Source organism: Sphaeramia orbicularis, chromosome 13 (assembly GCF_902148855.1).
Source record: "Sphaeramia orbicularis chromosome 13, fSphaOr1.1, whole genome shotgun sequence".
Classification (NCBI taxonomy): Eukaryota; Metazoa; Chordata; class Actinopteri; order Kurtiformes; family Apogonidae; genus Sphaeramia; species Sphaeramia orbicularis.
In genome coordinates, this window is record NC_043969.1 from 36,049,208 (window position 1) to 36,075,458 (window position 26,251).

At 34.7% G+C, this 26,251-nt stretch overlaps 1 protein-coding gene across 2 annotated transcripts in view; it reads right to left on the minus strand.

The window, feature by feature from the left end:
- cadm2b (cell adhesion molecule 2b) overlaps positions 1-26,251 on the minus strand; it is a 333,961-nt gene that overhangs the window by 39,507 nt on the left and 268,203 nt on the right. For both annotated transcript variants that reach the window (XM_030151557.1, XM_030151556.1), the window contains exons 4-5: positions 18,940-19,092; positions 15,448-15,585 (exon numbers count right to left, since the gene is read on the minus strand). In XM_030151557.1, the coding sequence (XP_030007417.1) occupies positions 15,448-15,585; positions 18,940-19,092 (291 nt within the window). The remainder of the gene's footprint in view (positions 1-15,447; positions 15,586-18,939; positions 19,093-26,251) is intronic.

Sequence of the window (26,251 nt, forward strand, 5' to 3'; positions counted from 1 at the left end):
AAGAACTTAAAAAAAAAAAAAAAAATGATGTGCATTTCCTGTAATTTGCTGTCTACAAATAAAAGTTGCCCTTATGGACTTATTTACATAACTTGAAATATTGTTCTATGTCCAGATTTAGGCGTATACTCTACATATATAAGTAAAGTTTTCAGAGTTTTTTGATTGAGGTTTTTTTTTTTTTTTTTTGGTTTGATGTTATGTTTAACCCTTTCATGCATAGTGGTCACTCCAGTGGACAGTTATTCTCCAGCTGTTCTCTTGTATATTCATGGGTTTTGTAGTTTTAGTTCCAGATCAGCCGACACAGTGGACACTTATGCACCATCCCATACACTGACATTCATACAATTATTGTAACTTTGCTGTTCTTGATAAACCTGATCTGCACTAACATGTTTGAGTGTAAATCAGTTGCTAATTGTTATTAGACTGTAATTAACAGTTTTCTGAAAGAATTTTTTTTTTTTTGCAAATCCTCCTGAGACCCAGTAATGCATTTTGTCCTCTGTAGGGGACAAAAGTTTGTCAGTTTTACTGCAAAAATGCTGTGCATTACAAAGGACGTTCCATTAAAAAGTCAATCAATAAATAAAAATGATTTAAAAAATGTATCTGAAAAAACTGTTGCATTATGCAGTTTACAATCAAGACAATTTTTTAATGTAAAAAAGCTAAAACTGTCAAATTCCTGGGTCTCAGGAGGATATTATCCCCATGAAATGAGTAATAACTAATATTAGAGTATGATAAAATGTGAGAAAACAGTAGCGATTTAGCAATTAGCGGCATTAAAAATGTTTTTATTTCATAGTTTTCACACAGTATATCACTTTCTGATGATGAGTTTTAAATACATGTTTCTTTGCTTCAAAAATTAAATGCATGGTGTCCAAATGAGTGGACATTTTTGTAACTCCATGAAAAATAGGTTCATAAAAAAAAAAAAAAATCATTTGCATTGTTTTTTTCATGCCTAAAATGGAATAAAAACACTCAAGAAAAAAATATTGACTAAGGTTCTCATAATTCATGCATGAAAGGGTTAAATCCCTACATTTATACCTCAAGAATTTGTGTGTTCCACCCCGTACATTTTTTTTTAATTTTGCTTTTAAAGGTTTTGACTCAAGCTACCGCTGCCGCAATAATTCTAGCAAATTAGGCTACTGGTATTGTTAAATATTTTTGTATTATTACAACAATTATTATTTTCCCCCTCACTCCCCCCTCTCTCTTTCTCACTTTCATTTACACCCCCCTCTTCCCCTTTTCCCTATCACCCCTAACCAAGCTATATGGTTTAGTTGCTATTTACATTTATGATCTTTTGCTTTGTAATATGACGTTGTTGTTTGTCAATACTCTGTCATTGTTTTTGTTTTTGGTTTGTTTGTTTATTTGTTTGAGTTTCCCTTTGTTTATGTGTTGTTGTTTTTCTGTCCACATTGTCTTGTTAACTATCACTAATAAAAAATAAAATAAAATAAAAAAGTTTTCAGAGTTTTTTGCTTGAGTTTTTTTTTTTTTTATATTATGTTGAAATCCCTACATTTATACCTCAAGAATTTGTGTGTTCCACCCCATACTTTTATTTTAACTTTTACTTTTAAAGGTTTTGACTCAAGCTACCGCTGCTGCAATAATTCTAGCAAATTAGGCTACTGGTATTATTAAATATTTTTGTATTATTACAACAATTATTATTTTCACTTTCATTTACACCCCCCTCTTCCCCTTTTCCCTATCACCCCTAACCAAGCTATATGGTTTAGTTGCTATTTACATTTATGATCTTTTTCTTTGTAATATGATGTTGTTGTTTGTCATACTCTGTCATTGTTGTTGTTTTTGGTTTGTTTGTTTATTTGTTTGAGTTTCCCTTTGTTTATGTGTTGATGTTGTTTTTTTGTCCACATTGTCTTTTTAACTATCACTAATAAAAAAAAAAAAAAAAAAGTTTTTAAAGTTTTTTGCGTTTTTTTTTTTTTTTTTTTTTTTGATGTTATGTTGAAATCCCTACATTTATACCTCAAGAATTTGTGTGTTCCACCCTGCACATTTTTTTAACTTTACTTTTAAAGGTTTTGACCCAAGACAAAACAAACAAATGAAAGACGCTTGACCGTGGAGAGGAGGTTTTGTTTACTTAAACCAGGAAAACTAATCCAGGGTTGATCCTGATCAATCCTGGTGTTTTCATCTTAAAATATGAGAAAAAAAATTCACTGATGTTCAAACCTGGTCAATTATATAGTATTTCATTTTACAGACCCATAACAGCCCTGAAACTACCCCTGACCAAATGGACCAACCCCAGATCATAACACTACCCCCACAGGCTTGTACTGTAGGCACTATGCATGATGGGTAGTCTCTTCATCCACCTCTCATCTAGAACAGGGTCAATCTGGACTCATCGGATCACATGACCTCTTCCCATTGAAACACAGTCCAATTGATAGTTGTTTAACTCTTTATTGGAGATAAGAGACTATTTTTGGATGTTGACAAGTGTCTGAATCAGCACATATGTTGTTGTAACGCTCTAAAAGTGATGTTCGGAAAATTCATGTTCCTTTCACCTTACGTGTGTTTTTCTTGTATTTTTTATACATACTTCTTGGATTTTTTTTTTTTTTTGCCACTTATGGGCAAGGAACCAAATATGGTAACTTCATTGACCTTGATTTTCTATAAAACAATATGATAAGTTATGCCTTTATTAGTCCCACAAGGGGAAATTTGAGGTTTACAGCAGCAAAGTACAAGCACACAAGAACAAAGAAGTGCAAAATCAAAATAAACACAAACAACAAAGTTATATACACTATTTACAACTGAGCACATGCTGATCATGTCACAAGTTTATTGCACGGTTTGAGGAACGGACGTGTAAATTAGTCCCTATAGACCAGGGGTGTCAAACTCATTTTAGTTCAGGGGCCACACACAACCTAATATGATATAAAGTGGACCAGACCAGTAAAATAATAGAAATAATAGTATAAGAACTTAGAAATAATGTCAACTCTAAATGTTTTTGAGTGAAAAAAGTCAAATTCCATAATTGTTTACGTCCACGAACTGTAACATGAACAAATATGAACAACCTGAAAATTATTTTTAAAAAACGTGCAATTTTAACAATGTTGCACCTAGTTTATTTATTTATTTATTTATTTATTTGCACGTAATAAAAACAGCAAAAGAAAAACAACAACATTCAAACAAGTAACAAGATTGTGCAGGAGAAGAAGCCAAAAAAAAAAAGGCTTATACAGTATAAATACCTATCCCAAAATGAACAATACACAAAAAAGAATTAAAAATACAATATAACTGAATTAATAAACTAAAGTAAAAACAATAAAAAATTTTATCCACATTAAAAATCATCAAGTATAAATCAAATAATATACAGCCTTACATTTTTTCATGAATTAAAGTCCTTTTCAGATGCTTTTTAAACAATGATAAAGTAGATGTTGATTGAAGCCCAGGTCTTAGACTATTCCACAGATTTGGTCCAGGATATTTCAGAGAATACTGACAGACAGAAGTTCGGCAGTACAGAAGAGAAAATTTGCTTGAATATCGTGTAGAATAGTTGTGAATAACAGAAGACAACATAAAGAAGTTGTGAAAATCTTTAGGAAGAATATGAGTTAAGTGAACATATTTGTACATGAAGACACAGGTCTGGTAAACGTTCACATCAAAAACTGAGAGAAGTTTATCATTTATACATCACAACTTGCAGATCACAGTGGATCTACAAATACACAAAACATTTAATAACAGGCAGAATATTGTTAAAATTAGACATACTACTCTTAAAACATTTCAGGATGTTCATATTTATTCAGGTTATTCACATTTTTTCTAAAAGACTAGTTTGTAAATGTTAACATTTTTGTGTAACTTAACTTTTTAAAACTAAAACAAAGACAAAAAAATTGCAGTTTTCATTATTTATAGATTATTATGATAGTATTTTACTGGTCTGACACACTTTAGATTAAACTGACCTAAAATGATTTTAACATCCTTGATTGTTAAAATCTTCAGTGTAATTTTTGCATTTCATAAATTCATCCCACGGGCCAGATTGGACACTTTGGCGGGCCGAATTTGGCCCCCGGGCCGCATGTTTGACACCTGTGCTACAGACTCTTTCGGTCGTTAACATCCTTCACCAGGATCTTCCACAAATTGAAGAAAGTTGCCGTTTGTTATATTTGTTGACAAAGTCAGCAGAGAGTAATGAGCTAATTTAACAGTCAAGTAATACCGTTTATGTTTATCTATTGTCTTGATACCTCATTTTTGTTTTCTAAAAAGTCGCCATGATGTTGCAGCCTGCATTTGAATATACCTTTGTGTCATTCTGAGGGGTAGATGCATCTTTATGAATGCAACGACAGTGACAGCGGATGGACTTTTTTTTTTCCCTCAGCAGATTGCAATTTGAAGCCTGGCTGTCATTCAGCGACACAAGTAATTTGTATGGCTCTATATTGTGCAAACAAATTATTTGACAATGGATGACAGTTGCATTTTGAGGTCTGAAATGCTATGTGCTTCTAATATAAATGCTTGAAAAACAAATCATCAGAGCATGAAATAAATATGACATGTTTTTTGCTATTACACCTGCTGTCGGCTCGGAGCTTTGTAGACTGGTCGCCCCAGTGGGGATATATTTGACTGACAGCAGACACTGGCGGCAATGATCTACCACAGAAGAACCAATGGCAAAACATACCGCTCCCAGCACATACTCACTAAAGAAAGCTTTAAAGAAGCACCAACAAAAGCCTTGGATCCGGAGCACTGATTGACATCCCTCCACTCTGACACTTTGACATGGAAATGAAGTTTTTAAGTCAAGCCCTCCAGTCTCTTCTTTGTTCTTTATCTCTGTTTGACTTGGAGATGCATCACACCAAGTCTGTTTGCCCAAGAGGCTTAATAAAAACCTGCGTATGCTAGTAAAACTAATAAAAGCACCTTTGTATACAATATGCCACTCTGAGGCAAAATTCAGCTTAGGATAATTTTTTTTTATTTTTATTTTTTTGGAGAAACCCGCTCGTCATCCATGAATAGCATTTTATGAACCAAAAATAAAAACAGGGAATTGTCTTAATGTATGGATTATGTAACACCACTAGACCTGAGAAGAGGTTAAAGGTGCACATTCTTTATTCCGCTACTGCCTAAATGTACAATTATAGAACAAACAAAAAAATCACTAAATTATTATTATTAGTTAGTTAGTTAGTTAGTTAGTTAGTTAGTTAGTTAGTTATAATTATTAGTGTTGTTCCTGTGATGCAGATCCTAAATTAAGTGGATTTCTTTTTATTTTGAATATGGTGCTTCTATGAAACTGGGTACATTTTGGTATGTGGTATATTTCCAGCTTTTTAGACCCAAAAATAAAAGAGAAATTAGGCATATTTCCCCCTAGGATGTACCTAATGATGACCTCAGATAAATGCAACAAAATTATACTCTTGCTCTGAGCCATCTCAAAATTATGAATTTTTAATCAAATATTGGGGCCAAAAATAGGACCAAAATTGGAACAGGAAAAGCTACCTAGGTGTCAGTGCATTTGATCTGGAAAACATGGCTGTAAATGGTCTTATATACTGCTATAAATAAAGACACTGTGTTAAATTTGATGAGCCTAGTGGTTTTTCTAATCCAGACGTGGGTTTTTCATGAACCTCAGTCGCATTCCAGGTTTTGTGTGTAACCCATCGTGTCCACTTGCGTTACACGCAGAACCTGCCCAGTTCAATGCGAATAAACCGCAAATGATTTGGCAACAGTGGTCAGTTTTGTGAAACACTCTGCCTTGCATAATTAGTTCAATTCCCAAAATGTACCTGTGACAGAATAAAGAGATATTCAAAAAAATAGTCGTGAGTTATTTTCGTGTCCTTCTGACCGTGTTACATGCAGATTTTTGTATTAAATATAATGTAAAATAATATAAAAATGTGCTTTATCTGAAAAATAGTGTCTCTTTTATCTCAGTAAATACTTATTTTTAAAATAGACCCAAAATGCTTCCAAACTTGCTTCATAACGTTAGTCTACATCTGGTTTGAGATTTTAGTCCCATGTCCTGTTTTTGGGGACTAGTTTCATAGAAGCACCCATATAGCACCTACAATAACTATGATGCCAATTACTGACATTTGGCATAATTGTCATAACAGTAATAACAGTAATACCCCCCCCTCCAAAAAAAAAAAAAAAAAAAAACCCAAAAAAACAGGAAGTTGTCTTAATGTACGGATTATGTAACACCACTTCACCTGGAAAAGGCTAAAAGTGCAAATTCTTTATCCCGCTACTGCCTAAATTTATAATTATAGAAAAACACAATCATTAAATTATCATTATTATTATTATTATTATTATTATTATTATTATTATTATTATTATTATTATTATTATTGTTGTTGTTATTGTTGTTGTTGCTGTGATGCAAATCCTAAATTAAGTGGATTTCTTTATATTTTGAATATAGCACCGACAGTAACTATATGTGAATTAGTGACATTTGGCATAATTGTCATAGCAGTAATAAAAAAAATAATAAAAGCAAAGAATTGTCTTGATGTATGGATTATGTAACACCAGTTGTGCTGTTGCTGCGATGCAGATCCTAAATGAAGAGGATTTTTAAAAAATTTTGAATATAGCACCTACAATAACTGTGATGCAAATTAGTGACATTAGACATTAGACCCATTTTCCAATCTCAGGTATGTAGATTATTTTATTGATGCTGCTATTGATCAGTTATTCCAGTCAACAATCCAAACAAATCAAAAATGATCCAAAAATCACTAGAATGTTACCAAGTTAATAACACCGTTCTAGAAACCGGGCTTTGAAATTGATCCGTGACCGTCAGGGATCATAGATACACCAGGTAACACAAAGAGTGTTGAGCAGAATATGGAGGTGAATTCATAATTATAGTCTACAAGGGGTTAATTGTTGTTTAGGTATTTAGTGTCTATATATGTTAAAAATACATATAGATTTTAAAGAAAACAACATTTCTCATGGTATAAAGCAACAGAAAGATCATCTTCGCTGTCTCTTGAGATGGACAAGTGTGGTTGTGATAGTGTGTGTCTGCTCTCCACTGGCCTTTCAGGAGTCTACGTGCATGTCATTTCAACTGGAAAACTTCATACCCCAGCCCTTCTCCCATCAATCATCAAGCCGTGTTGGGCAGACACAGACTGAACCACCAAGAAAAAGCTCTCTGGTGCAAATCTTCAATAAAGAGCAACTGTCACACTGAGTCTCCACAGCAGGCTCCATTACATTAAAGAGCTGCACACAGCTTACCTCTGCCATCGAATTGAAGAAAAACACTCTATTCCGATTTTTTTAATTCTTTTTTTTTTTTTTGGTTTTGTCTTTTTATTATTTTATTATTTTTTTTCTCCAAGCAAAAATAAGACGATGATAAAAGCTATAAAAAAAAAAAATACAAAGTGCATAGCTTTAGACAGTTTGGAAAGAAGTGCACAAGAAAGTGAAAGCTTGTATGCACACTGTGAAACCACAGAAAACTTCTCCTGGTGTAGGAGATCAGCACACATTACACTGCACCATCTGCTGCCTCATACATTGTCTCTGTCAGTGTTTTTTTTTTTTTTTTTGTCAGTCTGGGTGAAGCTAGTCATGTGGCCTTTCTAAGTTTGCATTCTTGTTTCCTGCTTGATTCGGTTGACTATTTAATTGCTGCTATTGGAAAAATAAAGCACACATTTAAGGCCACCTAGGGATGCGATGGATGGTTGCGAGGCTGACAAGAACGAACAGGAAAACCAGGCAGGATCAAGACGGCGTATTCAGATAGCACCAGGGTGTGTAGTACAAACAGTATCAAACTGTGGCAGAAATGAATAACTGTGTCTCCAGCGGAATACACTCATGAACATGGATTTTTTTTTTAGCGCTTGTGTTCTAACAAACAATGCAAGTCTACGTCCACACTAATATGTTCTTATTTTAGCATCGATGCTATGCTGGTGTTTTAACCTCCTGAAAACACAGACTGGTTTCATTTGTAAAATATGTCGTTTAGATGGAGAAAAAAATGTAGGATTTCAGAAACGATGTTACCTTTATACAGCTTCACCGTCTCCCTTTCACTTCACCTTTTACAGTAGAAAACACAATTATATTACAGGCGATTCTGTTCATGTTGTCGTGTGGTTAAACTCTACATTTTCTGTTGATACCACTAAAGGCTCAGACTGCCATCTGTGGCTACAACGGCTATTTTTCAGTAATGGTCGATAACTTTTTGAGCCACTAATTGGAACCATATGCTTTGGGTAAAACTGGAGTTCCTCAGCTATTCAGACATAATACATAGGTCTTATTTGGACACTGAGATGCTCTATAGTGACTGTGTCTGCATTAAGTCATCATAATATCTTAATTTGAACCAATAAATGGCTGCAACTGTGACAGGTTAAAGTAGTGTAGGTTAAAAAGCGCATTATTTTTAAAAAGGTTCTCCATGGGTCATTAAGAAGTCTATTTGTTCTCAGGTATTATTATAGCTTTATATATACTGGTACTGAAGTACACAGGTACAATATAATTACATTTATATTTAATTAATGAGGGAAAATACAGGTTTATACAAATGTAATATTACATTTAAAATGGTTGCTATTAAAATCATTACATATTTTGTTTAACCCTTTCATGCATAGTGGTCACTACAGTGGAAAGCTATTCTGCAGCTGTTCTTTTGTATATTCATGGATTTTGTTGTTTTAGCTGCAGGTCAACCAACACAGCAGACGCTCATGCATCATCCCATACACTGCAATTTATACCATTACTGTAACTTTTCTGTTTTTGATAAACCTGATCTGCAGTAATATATTTGAATGTAAATCAATTGCTAATTGTTATTACACTGTAATTAGCAGGGTCTTTTTTAAAACAAAAAGTTTTTTTTTTTTTTTTTTTTGCATATTATTATTAGTGAGTAATAACTAGTATTAGAGTATGTTAAAATGTGAGAAAACATCAGATTAGCAGCATTAAAAATGTTTTTATTTCACAGTTTTTACACAGCATGTCAGTAAATGCGTGTTTCTTTGCTTCAAAAATTAAACACATGGTATCTAGCTGAGTGGACATTTTTGTAACTCCATGAGAAATAGGTTCATAAAAAAAAAAAACAAAAAAAAAAAAAAAAATCAATCACATTGTTTTTTTCATGCCTACAGAGGAATAAAAACATTCTGGGAAAAAAAAAAATCTTGATTAAGTTTCTCATAATTCATGCATGAAAGGGTTAAAAAGCTAATGCATTTACAAAGGTTTTATTTAAAACAAGCAATGCACTGCTTTGTTCGATGTTTCATGTCTGATCGATTGATACTGTCAAAGGAAGTTGTTGTACGCATGTGCATCGTTGGGACCATTATTGTAATGGCTGTTGTTGAATAAACTACAGACGAGTGAGAACACGGAGCTACTTTGTGGTCTTTTCAAAAACACACAACACAGCCATCTCCCTCAAACATCTGGGTGGAGAGCGCAACATGACATTTCAATAATTCAGTTGTGAGTCTAAAATATCTATAGTATGTTCTAATTTCTAAATAAAAAATAACAAATATCCTAAAGATTATACACTAAAACACATTTGCACAGTTTTTTCCCCTCATAAATTGAGTCATTCTCAGTCAAAGCCAATGTGAAAGATGGACTTTACATGAATCAAGTGATGGTTTGATGGTTGACCATAGAAAACTACTGTACTTTCCGGACTATCGAGCGTACCTGAATATAAGCCCCAATGCTGCCGTCTCCAACGTCTCGCCGTCGATTCATTGATGCCAAGCATTTCTTTGTGTGTTTTCCAGGATGAGAGTGTGTGCATGGCACGCAAAATGACTTATCTGAAGAATTTAGTGAGAGTGCATTTGATCTACAGCAGTGGTTCCCAACCTTTTTTGGCTCGTGACTCCATTTTAACATCACAAATTTCTGGCGACCCCAGACATTTTTTTGTTAAAATTAATTTGTTTTTGATCATGTAATAGTTTGCTATACTGTGTTGCAAATAAGTATGAATTTTAGACGAGATTTAGTCTATATAATGTATATTATTATGGACGGAGGCAGAAAAGCCAGGTGTAGATTACTGCACAAAGTGAGAATTTGATTTTCCTTGGTCAGGATATGTACAGTCAGTCCAGCTTGGATTTACAAGGCTGACAATTAACACTGAACAAACAAGAACTCAAACTATGAAATATGAAAGAGCTGCAGCATCTGAAACTGACCACAATGAACATTTGAAAGATAAACAGTACCACAGTGCTTCAGTTTCAGCTTCACAGTTTGTCATGTCTTTAATTTTTTGTGATTGTCTCTCTCAACTCTCCATATATTTTTTATTAGTATGTTTTTTTTGTAATTTTTTTTATCAATTACTAGAAATTTCAGGCGACCCTATTTGAATTCCAGGTGACCCCACGTGGGGTCCCGACCCCAAGGTTGAAAAACACTGATCTTCAGTGATTCGAATGGTTTCATTGGTCCACTGTGACCTGTTTGGTAATTTCACTGGTCTGGTGTGACAAGTCTGAATGTATTGGTGGCATGAAGCTCGTTAGCCCGTAAAACATGAATTAGCCGTATCACTATTTAAGCCTCAGGGTTCAAAGCATGTGAAAAAAGTAGAAGCTTATAGTCCGGAAATTACAGTAAGTAAACTAATACAGATCAGAAGCTGTTCTGGGTCTCTGAGGGTTAATGACAGAAAAGTGCAATTCAAACAATGAACAATAATTTCAACGGCCAGTGACGTTATCAGCCCCTTTCATCATGTGATATAATGTTTCAGTTGAATTAGAAAGTAATGTGATTAATTCTGAAACTTTGCTAAAATGCTAGTGTAAATTGCGATTATAAAAGGAAAACATAAGTGGCAGAAATCCCTATTTGCACAGGACTAGTGGAACCTGGGGACCTCTGGTGATATGGAAATCAATCCCCCCATTGTTCACCATTCATTATTCATTATTGACATTATTCTCTCGTTTTGATTTCGACGGCACATTCACCACTTACAGAAAAAAACTGATGGAAGACAGAAAACTGTTCCGTACTGTAGCTGTCATGCATGCCATCCATCTCCTCATCTTCTGAGACATCACTTGACCTTTTACAGCTCGAAATACTTTTCTGAAGGATTTAACTCTGCTCTTTCAGCGATTTCAATATTAGCCTTCTGAATTTGCACCTAAAATACTTCAATTTATTATCATTAGTGCAGACTCCCGTTGTCCTCAACTAGGAAACAGAGTCAAAAACGGTGCGTTGGCAAACAAAAAAACAAACACAAAGACATCTACAGGGTGGGGAAGCACCCTGTAGATGGGGTGCTTTTGAAACTTTTGCCCATATGAGTAATCAGGAAAGCAAACGTCAAAGAGTGTGTGATTTGCTGAATGCACTCGTCACACCAAAGGAGATTTCAAAAATAGCTGGAGTGTCCATAAAGACTGTTTATAATGGAAAGAAGAGAATGACTATGAGCAAAACTATTATGAGAAAGTCTGGAAGATACTATTAAAGAAGAATGGGAGAAGTTGTCACCCCAATATTTGAGGAACACTTGCGCAAGTTTCAAGAAGCGTGTGAAGGCAGTTATTGAGAAAGAAGGAGGACACATAGAATAAAAACATTTTCTATTATGTCAATTTTCTTGTGGCAAATAAATTCTCATGACTTTCAATAAACTAATTGGTCATACACTGTCTTTCAATCCCTGCCTCAAAATATTGTAAATTTTGCTTCCCCACCCTGTATGTTTGATGGAAAAAGGGGTGGGTCATTGGGGGTACATTTTTACTTTATAAATTACAGACAGGGTAGATTTGCATGGAATTAAGATCACAGATGATCTCCGCAATTAACAGAAACTAGCACATTGACCCCCTTTGTTCTCTTTGTTCTTTTTGTTTTGTTTGTTTGTGAGGGATCTTTGAGTGTCCAAAAAAGCGCTATACAAGTGTGATGTATTATTACCTCCGCCAAGGAAGTTATGTTTTTGCTGGCATTGGTTTGTCTGTCTGTCCGTGTGCAAGATAACTCAAAAAGTTATGGATGGATTTGGATGAAAATTTCAGGAAATGTTGATACTGGCACAAAGAAAAAATGATTAAATTTTGGTGGTGATCTGGCGGAGGGGGGGGGGGCACTGATCTGCCTTGGCGGAGGTCTGCGTTCTCCGAGTGCTTTTCTAGTTATTATTATTATCCACGGATTTAGGGCTGCAGCTATTGATTCTTTTTGTAGTCGAGTATTCTACCGAATATTTCAGCGATTAATTGAGTAATCGGATTTCATCATCAAGCCGTCATCGAGACTCATTATTATAGACAACAACAAAAGCATAGCCTACATTCTAACCAGCACTGCTGTGTTTCTGAGTTAGCAATCACGTTAAATTGGTTAATGCTAGGTTACTGTTGAGTGGAAAACAGGCATTTATCTTGTACTGGCTTTTGTACTGACACACATTGCACAAGATCCTCTGTGTTTTTTTGTTTGAAGTGATCCCAAACTTTGCGTTTTGTGGACGATCTCCTCGCTCTCTTCCATAGCACCAACTTTTTGACTCTTTTTGACTCGCGTGCGTAACATGATTACCGGGGCAGAACGCATGTGACTACTTAAACTAAATTAATAATTAAACGAATACTCAAGGCAAAAAAAAAAAAAAAAAGATTCAAGGATTTTTTATACTCAAATTTCTCCAATTACTCGAGTACTCATTGTAGCTCTACACCGGTTCTAGATGTGGTAGTTTTTATGCTGTTGTGTATTCATGCATACCGTACCACATTTGTTACCACCAAAGCGTTCTGGCCATAGCAACATGATTGTAAGGCTATTGTATTCCAAAATAACTAATATCTCCCAAAATATTAGTCCTATCAACTTGCCGTTTTTGCTAGTCTGTTCCTTGACCAAAAATACATACATATGACGAACTGCAGCAGTCAGCTCTTTCCAGATTTTGTGTGAATCCCCAGACACACACACGCAAACAGAGGCCACTTGGCTTTTATAATATAGATGACTACAGGTAATGTTAGTCGCATGGGAATAGAGCTTAAGACACAAGATTAAAAATGGAAGTTGGTTTTTGAGTGATTGAAATGAATCGACAAAATCTTTGTTTATAGGGAGGGGGTATATAAAGTTGAATTTAACAGATTATTTTAAGAGTCAAAGCAGGTGCGATCTGTGGTAAAGATCATAAAGAAACATCTAATTTTATGTTCAACAGCTGAATGGACTGCATCTCTTGTACATGTCGCCAACACCAACGGACGCTGACTTGGCACATTTTACCTTAAAAAAGTAGAAAAAGTATCAAAACAGGTGAAAAACATATTGAAACTGCAGAAATATTTTTGGTAAATCTGAACAGACTGTTTAGAGACATCACCTCTAACTTCTGGATGTGTAGTTTTTATATTCACATATTTTTACAGGCTGATACTTCAACAGCTTTACCATAAACGTGATTTTCTTGACTTGTAAAATGATCTTTTACATCGACAGACATCATTTGTGTAAATGATTGCACAATTAAAATGGGACCAATCTCTCTCTCCATTGACTGCAATAGAATCTTTCTGAAATAACATCCGATGGGACACAATCAGAAGGGCGGGACTTGTGCTCCCTATAAGCTTTAATAGTTCCAAAATAAAACACGCATCTATCTGATTTCAACAGTGTTGGCAATAATGATCTTTGTTAGATAGATTTTATTGATAACATTTTATATTAAGCCAGAACTTTACTATTGCCCATAAAGTTGGAATAATTTTCTTTTCAGACATGTTTTTCTTTATATTCCTATTTATAAACATCAATAATCACCTTTGACCAGGTACATTGATTACATATGAGTCCCAGTGACACTTGAATTAGAAAAGGTAAAAATATTCTATTCTAACATTATATTGTCAATATAATGTTGATGATAATGAGGTTCCCAAACTTTTCAGCTATAGATGCAAATGAAAAATATGCAACTCTTATAACCCAAACAAACAAAAAAAAATCATTAACAACTGCAACATCATCTCAATTTTTAACCAAAACTGATCATGTATCATAATAGTTTATTTTTTGGATTTTACTCTTTCAGTGTCAAATACGAGTGAGAGCATGTTTGAGAACGAAGAGCGAACTTATTTTGTTCATTTTGATGCTAAGTAGTCATCCCAAAGGAGTGAGAAAAAAAATTAGAGTAAACACAAAATGAACAAAAATGTACAAAATAATACATTCAGATGAATTAAGTAATCACTAAATGAACAAAAAATTACTAACAAAATCAAGTAAAGAATTAAACATGAACAATGTCAACAAAATGAAGCATTAAGGGCAAAGATCAATGTAGAATTATTAACAAAATAATCAACAAAATGAAAAATGCAGAAAAAAAAAAATCAATAACATGAAAAAAAAAAAAAAAAAAAAATCAGCAAAATAAACCAAAAATGAACAAACTAATCATTGAAAATTAACAAAATGAACAAAAATGTACAAAATAATATATCCAAACGAATTAAGTAATCACTAAATGCACAAAAAATTACTAACATAATCAAGAAAGAAATAAACATGAACAATGTCAACAAAATGAAGCATTAAGGGCAAAGATCAATGAAGAATTATTAACAAAATAATCAACAAAATGCAAAATAAAGAAAAAAATCAACAACATGAAAAAAAATAACGAAATAAACCAAAAATTAACAAACTAATCACTGAAAATTAACAAAAAAAAAGCACAAATAATAAATATGAATTAATAAAATAATCACAAAAAGACTAAACAAAATGAATGAACACAAACCAAAGCACAAGTAATGACAAAATGATCAACAAGACAAAAACATTGCCAAAATGATCAATGAGTTTATTTTGTATATTTCCCTTAATGTGTCTATTTTCTCTGCTTAATTCATGTTATATTAAATGCAGTACATCTGATTAATTTCGTTACAGTGAAAACACAACCTAGCGATATACACTTAACTTTATAATTAGAATCAATACGAGACAGCCTACACGTCTCTGCCTCGGTCAGGTTCTGAAATATGGACGGCTACGCTACAGTCCAACAGCAACAATTGGACAGCTTCCAGTGACAGCAGAAACACTGGCCGTACGCCAGGCAAATCATGGAGCTGCTAAACCCCGGCCGGTGGAACAATACATGAATATGAGCACAAAGGAATGCAGCAGCTGAATGACTTGACAGTAATGATGTCTCCAAGAGGGTACAAGTGGTAACAGAGAATACAATGCTGTGTGAAATTCACACCACATGCTTACCTTGGACCTCCTTGTCATTTCGGAACCACCGGATGTTGGCCGCTGGTTTGCTGCCCGATGTGGTGCACGTCAGGGTGATGACTTCCCCCTCCATGGCAGGCCTGGTGAATCCCGTTATCTCTGGTCGCGTTGGCACTCCTACAACACAAAGAAACACAAAAGAACACGTCATAATATTTTCAATACACATAATCAGATTAATGACACGTGTTCAGAGTTTCAACTGCTCATCTCCAAAATGATAAAGACCCAGTGTTACTATTGTGGCAATTCCCAAATTAATTTTTCTTAAAGGGGTCATATTTTGCCAAACCAATGAAATATTATTTTTATTCAGATATTGAAGTATTAGGATGAATTGTTTTGTTAGTTAGTAGTTAATGTTTTAACCTAGGATTCATTTGTTTAACCCTTTCATGCACGAATTATGAAAACCTTAATCAAAAATGTTTTCTGGAGTGTTTTTATTCCTCTTTAGGCATGAAAAAAACAATACGATTGAAAATTTTCTTCTGAAAAATAAATAAAAAAGAATAAAAAAAAAAAAAAAAACATAAATAAATAATAATGAAAAAAAATTCTTATGAACCTGTTTTTCACCTATTGTCCACTCAGTTAGACACCACACATTTAATTTTTGATGCACAGAAACATGAATTTACTGATAAATTGTGTGAAAACTATGGGGAGGGCTTGTGATTCTGGGGGTTTATGCTCAGGAGAGATCTACATAATGTTTCCAATTCATGTCAGAAAAGATATGTAGTGTCTTAAAACTTTAATAAAGATATGTGTAAAAAAAAAAAAAAAAAAAAGAAAGAAACGAAAAGAACAACAAAATCCACAAATATACAAGAGAACAGCTGTAGAATAGCTGTCCACTGTAGTGGCCAGTATGCATGAAAGGGTTAATCTGTTTTATTTCAATAACGGTAGTGATGAGTTCTTTGTGACCAGGATTTATATTCAACCCTGTTCTAGTTTAAATATTTTGGTCAGTATGTTAAGCTTGTTAAGATAGGAAACATCTGTATGCCTAGGAGTTAGTTATCTTCTGTTCTTCCTTTAGATACACGTCTAAACACACATATTCACACACATAGTACTGTCAAACATAGGTGATAAGAAGTAAACTTATTGGTGGTGTTAGTTTACTTAGAGTTGAGGCCCCACATCTGTTTGATCCAGTTAGATAACGCTAAATTAAAAACCAATCCATTTGTACGGGTCCATAGGGAAAATAAATGTACAATTCATATGATGTTCGAGGCTCATTGTCTGGAGTCCTCAGCACTGAGTGTCCATCTTATTTGTGATCAGAATAAATGTTGTCAACTTTGAGAATGAAACGAGCCAGACTCATCCCTGGAGCTTCCTGTAAAAGAATATGTTAACACCCACTTTTATTAGTCTTTGGTTCACTTATTTGTGTATTTGGACCCTGTTAGTTCATAAAGTTTGAATTTGAACCCTCCAGATGCTGCAAAGCTATCTTTATATTCATTCTGGTGAAAATCAAGTGGATTTCTACAACCTGTTTTAAATCCTGCTTAATTTGTTAGGTTTTATAACTAGTTACGTCACAGGTGGCAAACATACGGCCCGTGGGCCAAAACCGGCTCACCAAAGGGTCCAATCTGGCACATGGGATGAATTTGTGAAAATTACACAGGAGAATTTAACGATCATTTTAGTTCATGGGCCACATTCAGACCAATATGATCTAAAGTGGGTTGAACCACTAAAATACTATCATAATGACCTACAAATAATGACAACTCCATATTTTTGTCATTGTTTTAGTGTAAAAAAAGTCAAATTACATGAGACTGTTTACATTTATAAATTATCCTTTCACAAAAAATGTGAAAAACCTGAACAAATACGACCAACCTGAAATGTTTTATAGGGGTCATATTTAGCTAATCCCACTTTTATTAGTCTTTGGTTCATTTATTTGTGTATTTGGACCCTAAAAGTTCAAAAACTTTGAATTTGAACCCTCCACGTGCTGCAAAGTTATCTTTCTATTCATTCTAGCAAAAATCGAGTGGATTTCTGCAACCTGTTTTAATTCCTGTTTAATTTGTTACGTTTTATAACTACTATATGTCACGACATTTGCACATAGAAGGTCAAGACTTCCGATGAACATTTCTCTGAGTACGACAAAATTGTTTGTCAGCAGCAGCAGTTGTAGTAAAAACTGAAAATATGTCCAAACTTTGAGCCGATTACCTAAAATGTTCAGTTGTTGGTTGCATTAACAAACACTAGTAGCTGAACGGGACAGAGCAGCACAGTCAACAACCTGGAGGGGGTGGGGTGTGAAGTGTCTCATTTGCATTTAAAGGGCCAGCGCTCAAAACCACCTTTCTGGTGTCATTACTCAGAAATAGGGTTGAAGATGGACCTGTGGAGTTGAATTAATGAAGAATTCAGACCCAAGCAGAGCATTTACACTTTATGTAGACCACATGGAAATGTTTTAAAATGCATAACTACATTTACAAAAAGCAAAATATCACTCCTTTAAGTGATTCATCACCATTTATTGTAATATTGTCCTCCGTATTTTGCATTTTCCACTGTAAATCATGGATTTCCTTATATTTGATTTTCAATACTTAATTTAGATGCTGATGAAAGCTCAAAATACATTCAAAGATTATTACATCAAAACAAAGAAAACTGAAGAAAAAGTGAAATGAAAACTCAAGTGTCTCCATCCTCTGTCACTGATCCAACTCCATGGGTTTTACTGGTGAATCAATGTTGTAGAAGATGACGGTGTTTGCTCGTTCACTACGGAACCTCTGAACGTCCAAATGGGTCATAAGTGATGACCATGAGAAGATGACAAACTGCATTTTACACCAATTATTTACATGTATTAATAGGATTAGTGGATCAAAATATATTACACATTTTCTATCAGTAGATGGTTTTGGTCACCAGTGAATGTTTGGCTGTTTATGGGTTAAAAATGTGTCTATGTTTTTTCACAGGCACAGGAATGATAAACAAAAATGAACTGTGGTGTCACTGGAAATGGTTTATGAAATCCAGAATTATTGCCACTTCTTTTTCTTTTTCTGACTTGAGATGCCTAATGAATGTCACATTACTAAAACATGAGTCTAAATGAATGTATTATAAGTACGAGAGCAGTGTGTGGGGATTGACTTTTATTTCTTCTGCACCTGTCTGTCGTGGGAAGTATTTTTCTTTTTTCTTTTTTTTTTTTTTTTGGTGGCTGCCTTCACCGGCAGAAAATTAAATATAGCAGCAGGCTTGACTGTGATGCGTTCGTCTGGGAGAAAAGGGTAAGATGTAATGTAAAAATGTTATTCCCTTACTATGTACCAAGCGCCTAGTGATGAAAAGCAACACAGTGCAATTCAAATGAGCTGGTATTTACGCTGTCAGGACATGAAGAATTAGCCGGAGGTAAGTGGGCTGTAGAGACCGGGCCAAAACCCACGTACTCACCTAGAACGGTGAGGAAGGCCTTGGTGGTCTTGACAGGCATGGTGAAGAGCGAGCAGGTGTACAGGCCCTCGTCTGACAGGCTGACGTCACCAATTCTGATGGTGAGCTCCTGCCACGAGGCTCGCACCAGCTCGATTCTGTTGTCCCGCAGAGCTGCAGAAAGAAGGAAGACGGAAAAATAAAATGCACAGGTCGACGCATGAAACTCAGTGGCAATTAGCTTTTAAAGTCTAATTCCAACGACCTTCATCCAGCATGTCCATGTGGGCCCCAGAGGGGTTACAACTGGGCTGCATATAAGGGTCTCATGTGGGTTTGTCCGCAGTTTCCATGGTGACCCCACATGTGTTTGCCCATATCAGAATCAAAATCAAAATTTAGTTTAGTTTAGTTTATTTCAGACACAGATATAATACAAAACATATGGAAGAAAAATAATAATAATATAATAATAATAATAATAATAATAATAATAATAATAATAATAATAATAATAATAATAATAAACAATACACAAATAAAAAATCAAATAATAAAAAATCAGAATCTCTTTATTGTCATTGTACCAAGTACAACGAAACTGAGGCAAAGCTCTCAGGTTCAGTGCAAGAATTTACAGACAGACAACAAATATCAGTAAAACAACAATAAATATCTGTAAAAGGCACAGTTATTTACATTAAAAAATGAAAAGTGTGTGTGACAGACTGCAGTAGGATATAAGAGTGAATGGTTGGATGGGAATGAATATTTTATATAGATGGAGTTATAAACAGGCATTTTTTACTGTTCTTTAATGTTTTAGTTTTTACTAATGTATGTTTTTTAATGATATACAGATGGAGTTATAAATATGCTTTTTTTTTTTAAAATACTGTTTTTTAATGTTTTAGTTTTAATTAATGTCTTTTTTTTTTAATGATAACATCAGCCTGCCCAGGGACTACAGGTGGAAATTAGCGCTAGTGCTAGAACCTGGCACACTACATCTGTCCTTTTTAAGGTTAATGTATATTGTGCATTGTCCCTGTCTAAATAAATAAATAAAATGAAAATGAAATGAAAGTATTGCAAACTAAGATATTTGTAAAACATAGAGTTTAAGTAGTGCAAATAACATTAGAAGTAGTGCAAATGACAAAAAAAGATAAATATTGTGGGATAAATAGTGTGAAGAATAAATAATATGATATATTTAGATCTCTGATATAGGTAAACACACGTGGGGTCACCATGGAAACTGCGGACAAATCCAAATAGGACCCTTCTATGCAGCCCAAATGTAACCCTTCTGGGGCCCACATGGACATGCTGGCTGGGACACTACTGTTTCAGGTAGATGTTTCCATCACAGGAGGTCGACCTGAAATATTTTCTTTACATTTGCATTCATGGCTGACAGTCTTTTTCACAGTTGGTGAGAACAGAAAAAGGCATCGGCGGGATCCACTGAAGCATAGCGGCAGAAAAAAAAGCTTATAGTCCTAGATTACAATATTTATGTAGGTAATAACTTACATTCCAGGTATTGATTTACACTCACTTTACCGCTTTTAGCAAATGGCGCTTCTTGTGACATTTCTCCATTTAATGTTGGCTGCAAAACATTACTCTGGCTTTGTACAGAGCCACTTAACCTATAGCTACAGTGAAAAATCATCAAACGGACACAAGGTCAGAGGGAAAATGCATATATTACTGTCTAACTTTAAGTCATATTGTGTGAAGAAGCCGCAATCACGTATTACAAATGTCAGTGAATCGTTTTAAAAAGAAAAAGATTATGGAAAGGCACAAATTAGTAATGCAAAGTACTTGAATTTGCATGCATTGGTTAAAATGTGAAATGTTTCACTTTAGTATTTGAGGTACTTTTGAAACCCTGATGTAACTGCTCTGTTAAAAGTACAGTGTGTAGGATTTAGGACAGTCCACTTACTGTAATAACGTACACGACAGTACTCATGAGATGTTTCTAGAAATGTATTTACTGTGAAGTTTTTCATTTTGCATTGGAAAATGTTTATAGAAGTAGGGAAAAAAAAAAACCTTTAGCAACAAATTTTACAAAAATAGTGGTGCTTTTTGCTGTTTTTGCCAAACAGGAAATACACATAGAAGGAATGGAAAGACATTTTTGATGAAATAAACATTTATCTCAGAGAACCAACGGGCAATATGTCTTGTCTTTGTAGGTATTCTGATAAAGTGTGAAGCATATCTTGTACAACACCTACCAGACAAAATAATTCCTATGTTTCATCTGTGAAAAGACATAAAAGGGAATTTAGATGAAAAACAAATATAGAAAACCATTTTTTACTGTGTACCTAGAGACAACATAATACAACCTACGAACCAAATTATGGCTGTAATATAATATAATATAATATAATATAATATAATATAATATAATATAATACTAATTTCTATTTTCACTTGTACTTTTCATATTTGCTTGACATTTTCATATTTGCTTGTTTTTTTTGTTGTTTTGTTTTGTACAGATGTTCTATGTCTTTTAATCTATTCTTGTATTTTACTCTGTTATTTTGGTTTTTATTTATTTTTCTGTACAGCACTTTGGTCTGCTGTGGTTGTTTTAAAGTGCCTTACAAATAAAGTTGGATTGGATTTTGTGGAAACAGCAGCAAGTGAGTTGAGGGTTATGAAGTTCATTGTAATTTGCAACCTCACCACAAGATGCCACTAAATCTCACTACAGGTTGACCCATAGTGAATTTTTAACAGCTGTCATTTATTTTTATTAACTAATTAATTATTTAACTATTTTTAAACAAAGATATCCCTGGAGAACATAATTTAAGAAAGACTTGGCAGATCAGTCCATAAAAAAATTCCACAGTCATGATTCACAACCAAACAGACAAAAAAAAAAAGAATATAATTGATTGACCAATTGATCAGATGATATCATCTCAAAACTCAACATTAGAAAAACGTTAAACATGTATGCAATTAACCCTCATGTGATTTTACAAACCCAATGACTGTTGAAGTCAAAATAATAAATAACCTGAGGGAAAAAATCTGAATAACTGATCATCAAACTGAAAATCATTAATCAATAATCAATAAATGTTGAACTAAACATCAAAGTAACCTCAAAAAATCCAGCTGAGCCATTTTTTTTTTTTTAATCTTTTGAGTTACTGAAGGCAACATTTCCAGTTTAGAAGAGTAATTTTAGTCAAATTAGAATCAACTTTTATCAACACTGATAGTTTGTAAAACGTCATATTAATTAATTACCAATAAATCTTATATAAATACCTATAAAGTAAAAATATCATTAGCAAGATGTTACTACCGCAACCAATACACCAAAATACACTATATCCATAGTAATAAAGTACAAACACTATCACTATCAGCAGGACTCAGACCTTAAAATAAAACTGTTCTGTTTATTTTCCAAATAAAAAACCTGGAAAAGAGCATCTTACATGTGTCATTAATTCTAGTTTCAGAATCACTTGCTACTAAAATGCAAAGACACTGCCTTTCATTGAATATGCTACACATCCTTTCACATTCCTGCGTCCTTTAAAACCTGGCCATTCTTTCATTTAGAGCAATCTGAACTCTGGTTTGCACTGCACAAATCTGGCAAAATGCACCAGAAGTAGTTTCTGATTAAGATTTAATCAACACGGCCAATGTAAAGCGGTGCATTTTCAGATAAAGAAGATATCTGTACGAGCGTCATTAATCACTTGCATTGTTCCCATTCGATTTAAGCGATAAACACACAAGAAACATGTGATATACAATTAAATTAGGATGGCTGAAAGGGTTTAGATTACACAGACGTGGGTCATTATCAACAACGCTGTTCTTCAGTTACACCATATTTTGGTGATCATTATCTTATAACCACACACTAGCAAAAAAAAAAAAAAAAAAAGAGTGGGTGTGAAGATATTAATGGTCCTAAGGAGTTTCTAGTCTGTGTTATTCAAGAATAAAGAGTGTAAATAAAAGCAATCTTCAAGCCAGAATTAAAATTTAATAAGAAGCTGTGTCATCAGAGAGCGCCGGCGCTTATTAGCGGCTCCAGAGTTTAATACAAACATTTGATAGTCTTACTGTAGCAAAAGCACATTCTGAAACAAAGCTGTGCGATGTTCTTTGTAGTTAAGCATCCTCACTACAGAGGTTGAAAATGCCCAGAGGCACAGATAGAAAACAACAAACCCTCTGGTGGATGGATGCATTGGAGAGGTGATAGGGTCTAAGCAAACATCGCACAGGAACTCAAAAGATGTGGAAGTACAGGCAGGGAGGATCAAAGCCGTGGACAAGATGACATACTGACATACTGTACATCCCCTGGCCCATATCCCTCTATCTCTGCAGCACACAGAGGAAAGACAGCGAGGAACAGGCATACTTTTCTTCTTCTTAACCCCCTGTTCCTTGAAGCACAAACATCTCTGAGATGCTGATAAATGCTCTGGCTGTTTTCTAAGAAGGATTTGCTCTGGGAAAACTGACACGTTTCGCTTATTTTAACCCAAATCTCGGAACGTAAAGTGTGCTAAATTTGTTCACGGCAACAGCTGTGCCTTTTTTTTTTTTTTCAGAAAAAAGAACAAAACATACCCACACAAACCATTTTTCCACTATCCCATCCATCCAAGTGGTGGACGTTTAGGTTCAAGCCGTTATTGTTTTTTAATAAAAGTACCATGAATTCCATCTGACAACAGCCGCTAAGAGCAGCGAATAAATACAGCAAAGACAAAAGACATTTTAAAGTGAAATTCAAGGACAAACCACCCTTGATTTTCTTTGCAATATCTCCTGAACGATGTCACATTACCTTCAAAATAGATTTTGATCTAAATGTCAGTAGATTTGAAAAAGCCATGACTGAGAAACGACGCACAGTTAAAAAACAGATGGATTTGACTGATGTATTTTTGTTGGCCTGCCTCTGGCACTACACAGCATGGGTCAGTGACATATTGATAGAATGGGATGTACAAAGGTTTGAATAACCCAAAGACAAGTGTTATCTATTACTCAAACAGTACATGACCAGGAGACCATACCACTAGAATCAGATCCAGACTAAGGGCCTACATTGTGGGCAGATCTGTCACAATCAGACCCAAATGCCAGCGGCTGACAAAGCTTTTTTCCAGGTACTTTAGGAAATCAATGTGATGAAAAGGTTCATTTCCCCCAAACCCTAGATAGCTCCTGTGCTGTTCATTCTGCTTAGAAGGAAGCATATGAGTGTAAATCTGCACCCTGACCTTGTGTATGCTCCAGCCTTGCAGCATGGCAGCTTAATGTGCAATACATCTCGTCTGATGGAGGCCTTACCAAGGCTGTTGAGAATCAGTAAAACTGACACCGCAGTACCCCCTCAGGGCACCGGATGGTGTTTCTACTGCCGTTTGATGCAAAGTAATGTTTGCATGCTTCCCTGACAGTCGTTTGCACCGTCAACCATGTCACGAGACTGGTCTGAGGTCTCATGACAGATATGTACGTAGTCAGATGTAATTTTAATGACGTGGTTCTGTTTTGTACAAAGCTGTTCCATAATGGAGGAGAACTTATTCCAACATGGGCATTTGCTGTTCCATCCTGTTGTAACTTATTTAGACCATAAAGACCCAAACATCCACTGGCAACCAAAAGCATCTACTGACCTAAAATATCTAAGAACTTCTGAAGCACTAATCCTATCAATGCATGTAAATAATTGGTGTAAAATGCGGGTTGTCGTCTTTTCATGGTCATCAGATATGACCCATTTGGATGTTCAGAGGCTCCGTAGTTACCGTGGAAACACCGTCATCTTCTGCAACATTGATTCACCAGTAAAACCCATGGAGTTGGATCGGTGACAGTGGATGGAGACACTGGGTTTATGTTCAGTTAATGATATCTTTGCTGAAAAAGTCACCTTTTCTTCAGTTTTCATCTACATGATCAGTGAATTAAATATAGGAAAATACATGGATTTTATTGAAAAAATACAAAATACATCATTTAAGAAAGGCGAGATCTTTTTTTTTTTTTTTTTTTTTTAATTGAAAAAGGTGACAAAATATCTCCAACATTACCGTTCATACAGATGTTATTATGTTATTATTATGTCTATTAGAGCCCTTTTTGTATTTCCTATTTATACATACAAAAGCGTAAAACAAAACAAAACAAAACAAAAAACATATGAACTAGGTGCTTACAGTTTTGGTATTTTTCACTTAAAAACAATAAGAAAGGTGAGATCTAGAGAAAAAATATTTGGGAACCGCCACAAAAGTAACACTCGGTCTTTATGAGCTAACCTATAATAACACAGTGCTATTTTTGTGTTTTTGTGGCAGTTCCCAAATACATTTTCTCTCTATTTAGCCTTTCTTAAGTGATTTATCACCATTCATCATAATGTTATCCTCTCTATTTTGTATTTTTAATTAAAAATCAGGTATTTTACTATATTTAATTTACTGATCATGCTGAGATTTCATTTGACTACTATTATAATAAAAACAGAGAAAACTGACGAAACAGTGACTTTTTCAATAAAATCTATCATTAACTGAACATAAACCAAGTGTCTCCATCCACTGTCATTGATCCAACTCCATGGGTTTTACTGGTGAATCAATGTTGTAGAAGATGATGGTGTTTCCATGGTAACTACAGAGCCTCTGAACATCCAAATGGGTCATATCTGATCTGGGGTGCCGATAAGGGGTGGGGTGGGGGTGTAAACATGACAAATTCATGGGGCCCAGTATTTGTGGGGGGCCCATAGAGCAGAGGAGGGGGTCCAGTGGATACAGACTAGAAGCTGTGAAAATGTCCTGTAAGATGTGCTGTTTAAGAGAGTTTCGTTTCATTTTCACGCTCGCGCAAGTGACGTTATGTGTGGACTGCGAAACCCCCCCCCCCCCAATGAAATCCATGTATTTTCCTATATTTAATTCACTGATCATGCAGATGTTCATGGAAGCTTAGATTAAAACTGAGGGTTATTATATCAGAAACAGAAAAGAGTTTTTCAGTAAAATCTATCATTAACTGAATATTAACCAAGTGTCTCCACCCACTGTCATTGATCAAACTCCATGGGCTTTACAGGTTAATGAATGTTGCAGAGGATGACGGTGTTTCCACGGTAACTACGGAGCCTCTGAGCATCCACATGGGTCATATCTGATGACCATGAAAAGACGACAGACTGGATTTTACACCAATTATTTCCATGTATCGATAGGTTTAGTGGATCAACAGGTATTAAACAGTTTAGATCAGTAGATGC